General features: G+C 43.5%; 1 protein-coding gene across 1 annotated transcript; it reads right to left on the bottom strand.

The window, feature by feature from the left end:
- Positions 1 to 270: 270 nt before the first annotated feature.
- On the bottom strand, positions 271 to 6,606 carry ALG11 (ALG11 alpha-1,2-mannosyltransferase). The gene is made up of 4 exons (XM_049815755.1): positions 6,535 to 6,606; positions 5,287 to 5,520; positions 3,635 to 4,566; positions 271 to 1,618 (listed from the first exon to the last, which is right to left on the bottom strand). The coding sequence occupies exons 1-4, from the start codon at positions 6,570 to 6,572 to the stop codon at positions 1,347 to 1,349; spliced, it is 1,476 nt and encodes a 491-aa protein (XP_049671712.1). The 5' UTR covers positions 6,573 to 6,606; the 3' UTR covers positions 271 to 1,346.
- Between the last annotated feature and the right edge of the window lie 2 nt (positions 6,607 to 6,608).

Raw genomic sequence — 6,608 nt, 5'->3', positions numbered from 1 at the left:
TCTAAATGTTGAAAAATCCTCATCCAGACTGAAATGCACTTTTTATTATTCTAAACTACCTGGGCCATCTCTGACAACACTTGCTTGAGAAATTTCTGGTTGTATACTCTCTTTAACCATTTTTGTACCATGTAAGAAAGTCTTCTCATCAGTATATTGTATTTCCCTAGATCAGTCAGCTCCTGGTGTTAAGCAGCTCTTCCAGCTTTTCATCTCTCCATACTGCCAATACAGCTTTAGAACCCAGTTGCATTTACACAGTACTGACCCTACACAGTGTCACCAGCTGCTCAGCAGTTCTATGTCGTAGCTGTAAAAGGGTTTACTAGCACCATGAGAATTGTGCGTTCCCCAATTCCTAATAAAACATGGGACAGTAGCTTCTTCCAGCTGTATTTCTTCATATACAAAATTTCATGTAAGCCAGGTGAAGCTCAGATAGAGGGAAAACCACATTTTGAAGTCTGATATCAGTAGCTTTTTGCCCTTCTCTTAGTTCACTAAAATATAAAATACTGCTTTGATGGCTTAAAAAAGGACTGTTTTTCCATTTTTGATACAACAGCAGATGTCTAATTTTTGAACATTTTGTTCGCAGTGTTCTGTTTTATAATAAGCAGTCGTTTAGGGCTTCAACGTTTATATTTGTATAGCATTTAATTATGCAGTCTCATCTAGACCCTTCTATTCTCTAGGAAGAGAAAACCTTTCAATGGAGTAGGGTTGCAAAAATACCGTGAAGTTGTCATACTGTGAAAGGGCATGAGGAAATAGCTAATACAAGGATCATAGATGAGTGCAATTATTACACTTATTAAAAAGCAAGTTAGCAAACCCACCATATGATTAACCTAAAGGAATCACTGTAGGTAATGAAATCTCCAGAACCACAATTAAAGTCCCACATAATAGAATTTTGCCACACAATGGGGAAGAGCAAATTGAAAAGGTGCTACAGATTCTGGAAAAAAAGTTTCTGGGTACAAAAGCTATCAAACAGAAGTGCTGACTGCAGGTAAAGAGTCATGAAATGGGTAGAGACTGAAAGTATTCAATAAATAAAAGAACATCCAGATGTAGTTCTGTTAGCAAGGAAATACAATGGTTCTGTGAATCCAGAGGGTTTTGCAGTGCACTGTACTGTCATGTAGTCAAAGAAAATTTTCAGGAGCAGTTTTTTCCCAGGAAAAAAATTCCCATTGCATAAAGCAGATACCCTGACAGAAAGAAATAAAATCTCTTTATTGAATGGGACCAAGGGATCACAGATTAGATATATTTACAGGTTACCCATTGTCAAATATAAAAAGTTAATTTTATTCATATACATTTTTATTAATATACTTTTATTTAAATAATGGCTCCACAGATAACAGGAACGTCTCTTCAAAATGCTGGTCAGAAAACCTATGCACAGAGCGACGAGCATTTTCCCTGATCTCTAACCTTTTTTCTGGAGACAAAGAGAGGATATAAGCCATCATCTCAGCATAATTGTCCTCATTATCTGCCAGGAAGCCTGTAGTATGTCCTTCGTAGGGTACCACAATATCTAATTTGGGGCCTCCAGAACTGTGAGCCAGGATAACTGTGCCAGCTGCCATACATTCGACTACTCCTGTAAAAGACACAAAACATGCTGGTGTGAATTGCACATCATGTACTTTGGCTTTCCAAAAGTCACTGGAAAGTTAAAACCACAGTAAAATTAACCCCAAATTATAAGCTACTATAGCCTGCCATTCTAGATCAGCTTGAAAAATACAGAATAAATGGTGTCATAAGAAAAACAAATTTAAGCTTTTCAGTCCTAGGGACTGAAATGATAGTGTCTCTTAAACACATAAAATTGAAATTAGAAATCAGATATAATTGGTTAAGTTGTGGTTCTTGAAACATATTTGATTTACCTGAGATAGATTGTATCACCAGTATATCTGGTGGGGAAAAAAGCTAGATACTGAAACAAATGTGAAGATAAACATGGAAGGTAGCTCTGGGACAGAACACTGCATAGTTCTGTTCTGCTCTGTAACAGAACACTGCAACACTGTTTTTATGGTGTGGTGGCAGCTGCAAAAAATAATTAAAAATTAGAGCTGAACATAACTGTATTCATTTTCTCATCCACACTGAAGATTTTTAACATTTAGAAAGATACCGAGAGAAAAGCTGACTGTGCACGTTTCAATCGGATGATATTCAGAAGTTCGGTATTTTGTAGATTAACAAATCTTTACAGCTTTTGACAACTCAGCAAGACAAACTAGTAAAAATTGTTATCACTACATCTGTATTTTTGATGGAAGAAGTTTTAATGAAATGGGAATCTGATAGTAAGCTTTCCTCAGCCAAAAGCAGTAGGACAGGAATAGCACATAATGTATACATCAACTTCAGTTCTCCTCCATAGTTCTGGAACAGACCTTAGAAATCACTTTAATTGCTGATTCTTCCAGTTCTGATTTCATTTTTAAAAAGTTCCCCTTAGCTCAAAAATTGCCAACTATAAATAATGCTCCAAAGTTTTGGTACATGGTTTTTTTACAGGTAATTAAAGCCATTGGAGATGAAGGTGAAATCATGCTGAAATTCAAAATCGCAGTGTGATTGTATCACTTTTTTTTTTTTTTTTAAGTTTACTTAACTGGTTTTGTGGCAGGGGGAAATATGAGAAACCATTACTTCCACTTTGTGGCAGTTGCTTCGGGGAGACACTATAGAGTCACATTATAGCCAAGTATGGCAACCGTTCTGCGTGGCTGCTGACTTACCCTGCTGTAGATTCACAGCAGATGGGCAACCTCGCGTTCCCTTTCAAGGTCAGGACTCGACTTACCCCAATAAACTGAGCCCAATACCTTAATTCTGTACGACAGCACATTGCAAACCAGGTGCCAGCTCCTCTTTGGCACTCTGCTGCATGCTACAGCGACTGACTGAGGGACTTGATTTAAATTCCTTAGCGCAGGTGCCCAGTGCAATGAGATGACTGAAGAAGGTACCTGGTGGCATCGACACGGGGCTTACAAATTAGAGACAGGATCTGCAGGAAACGCACACCTCTGAAACAGCAGCTAGAGCCCTGTGACATGTACTAGACATTCCAAAGGGCAGCTGAGGCAGCCGAAACACATCAAAATCTCTACGCATGGATGTCTGCACATGAACTGTGTCCAAGCCCCACCCCTGCAGCCAGCGGAGCCCCCAGGGCACGGTCCAAGCTGCTTCAACAGACGCACCCGCTGCCCACTGAGGCCCCGTTGGGTATGGGAGGCACTGATGCAAGGCTGGCAAACCCCACGCAGGACCTTAGGGTGACCCACGACCTCGCAGAGTGGTAGCTGGAGGTCAGGCAGGACATTCTGGGCAGCACAGGTGGCACCAGCTGCCTGTTCGGTGACTAGGGGACACCCATAGTTAACGGCCTTGCACTGCAGTCGCACCTAGCGCCTAGTTACCCAAATCGGTGCTGGAGGCTCTACCTCAGCTAGATTGCCCCTGAGGAGAACGGGAGTTGGACACCCGCTCAGCACGCAGACACCGACACCCAGGAGCCCTCGTCGCGAACTGAAGCCCTCCCCAATGGTGTCCCCAGCTGGGACAAGCGGCTGAACGCTGAGGAGATACTGACCGATGCCGAAGTGCTCATTCCACATCGTATGCAGGCCGATGGTGGCCTCAGCCAGGTGTCTCTTTAGCTCCTCAAAAGGAATGTTTATTCTGAACGTCACGTCGTTACCAACTCCCAGCTCTTCACAGAGACGTTTCAGGTTATTTACACGCTCTTCATCTTGCTGGTTACGACAGCCTCCAATTAGGATAAGCTTCAGTGGTGGCTGCTGCCCCAGTCTCTTCTCTTTCAGCAATTTAGCAAAGGCTCTGATTTGCAAAGGATGATCTTTTTCAGGCCTGAACTGGCTGACGGAAACAATGGAATATTCCCTGGTGCTCTTTTCCTCTTCCAGTGGGATATCCAGGAAGGTCTGAACATCGCACGGGGGATACACAATGCTAGTGCAAGCCCCAGCTCTCCAGAGGGAAAGGATGTGGTTTAGCGTCCAAGAAGAATTAACCATAATCACATCACTGCAGGAACCAACCAACCCGTACATGAAAGCGAAGAAGTAGTAGTAGGCAAGTTTAAATTTGCTGAAAAGAGGACTGTTTGTAATGAAGGCTGCATTGTTAAACCTGGTATCCTGATTCCTAACAACAGAAAGCATATCGGTGCTGATAGTGGGATAATGGACGTAACATCCAACACGACAGCCTCCTAAATATTTAAAGAGGGGAAGCGTGAAGGCGTAACCCATTGAGTCAATATAAATATCAGGAACACACTTTAGAAGAGCTTCCCAGCCAAGAAACACGGATCCTAAACTTTGTCCCAGCAAAGTGAAGTGAGGGTAAAGAGAAGCTTCCACAAGGTAGCGTTTTTCTAGAAATACAAACTTCACAGGGTGAGTTAATTTAATATTGAATCTTCTGAAAGCACCTTCTACTATTTCTTCTCCCGTGGCACCTCTATCACCAGTGTAAACAACGCATGTTACATTTCTGTACCTGCAAGAGTAAAGAAAAGGAATTTCATACATTCTTCTCTTCATTTTTTTTAACGTGAAACTAAAATACTCTCCATTCAAAATTACTCAAAAGGTATGTAAGAAAAAATCCATGGCCTATCTCTGAGACGATTTTAACTAAACTACACTTTTCATTATACTTTCACAGTTTCTTCTGATCTGCAGAAAAGCATATGGCTGAGGACTTGGGGAATATTGTTTTGAGTAAAACACAAAAGGACCTCAGTATTATTCTACAGACTTAAGAATGCCTTGCCCTATGTTAGGAGATGCCTGTCTAGTGCATAGCATGAGTAAAATACAGAAGACTCTGCAAGCCAATGGACGTACCAACGTTAAATCCAGTTTAGACACTAACTTGTTTTGCCTCCTCTACCAAGAGGCAAGTACCAAGATTATCAGTTACCTGCTGATGAGTTATGCTTACACAAAGCTCCATATCAGTAGTGGAAACCTGAAGAGGGAGGAGGGGTTCTCCCAAGGAGATAAAGAAGTGAGAGGTGTCACAGCAGGAAAGATCAAAATCTGGGTAAAGGGATGAAACGGAAAAGTGCAACCAGGCGAAATGCGGATATAAAAAAAAAGTAGGACCAGTAGATTAATGATACCTATTTAAATATGTAAAATGTCAAAATGCATATAAATAATACCACCAGTAGCTGAGAATGAAATATGGTATTTGATAAACACACATGCTTACTTTTTCTGGAGTGTTCTTATGGCACACCACAAGACTCTCTCCCCTCCACCACCTGCATTGCAGTACGGGTGAAAAAAGGCAACCAGCAATGGCCGCTTCCCATCTTTTCCTGCTGAGGTCAACTGTTTTTTCCTTTGTTGTATCCAGAGCCGTACTCCCCACAGCAGCACCACCAAGCAGACACACAAAACTCCACTTAGAAATAATGCAGGGATTAACAATGAGCACAGCAATCTGAAACAAGCCAGAAATTTTAAAATATAAAACTGCTTTAAATACATACTATGTATGATATTGAGAGAGAAGGGCTTTCAGACAGAGCTACAGGGAGTTCAACAGTTTCTTGAGTTCTTCTAATCTCAGAAATCATTGGTGTCTGTGTATCATTTCAATGATTATGGAAAAAAAAAAATCACTATTCTACATTGTTTAGCCAGAGATTTTTTTCCTCCTACTGTTACCTTGCAATCATTTATTATTGTTTAATCATGCCATGTGTCCCTATCTATCTCTGTGTGCTCTATACACTATAAAGGTTGCATGTCCTCAGCAGTCTGGCAAAACACAACTAGCAAAGAGATTTCTAAATAGATTTATGAGAGGTTTTTTTTTTCAGTCCAAGCTCCTGTTTGGCCTGCCTTTGCATGAACTGCTTTGGTGCAGAGCTACTTGGGCCAGCCCGCAGTGTGTGGCCCAGAACCTGCACCTTCCATTCCCCCGAGACTTGAAGGGCTATGTCAATTGTCCAGAAAAGCTCCGCGCAGCGTCTCTGTTTAGAGAGACCTGTCCCCTCACACCTCCGAAACGCTCCCTTTGCTCACCGCCGCCTCCCCGCACAGCTCTCCTCACCCAGGAACGGGAGGTTTCTCACAGGAGCCTCTTCTTGGCCTACAGAGCTTCACAGGCGCCAGAGCCTGGGTTCTGGTGCTGCGCTACGTGTCACGATAAACGCCATTAGCCCAACACTAAAGGGGTTGCCCACGGCGACCCAGGCGTCACCCCTGACGCGTCAGGCAAGAGAACGCTTTCCTTTTCGGGACGAAGAAGCAGAAAAGCACATTAACCCTCCCGAGGCCGGCGGCGGAGCGAGAAGGAGCCGAGCAGGGGCCCGTCCCACCTCGTCCTGCCCGGCCGCCTCTTCCCCTCGGGGAAGAGGGTCGCGGTCGGGGCCGGGGACTCCTTCTCCCTTCCCCTCCTCCCCTCCCTCTCCGCTGCCAGGACGCGCCGCCCCACCCGCGGCCCCGGTACCTGATCAGCCCACACAGACTCAACCCTCCCGCCACCATCTTGGACAACGCCGCCACGCCTTTCCGCCGGAAGGG

The sequence above is a fragment of the Accipiter gentilis genome, chromosome 13, assembly GCF_929443795.1.
Source record: "Accipiter gentilis chromosome 13, bAccGen1.1, whole genome shotgun sequence".
NCBI classification, from domain to species: Eukaryota; Metazoa; Chordata; class Aves; order Accipitriformes; family Accipitridae; genus Astur; species Astur gentilis.
This window is presented reverse-complemented; position numbering and strand designations above follow the sequence as displayed.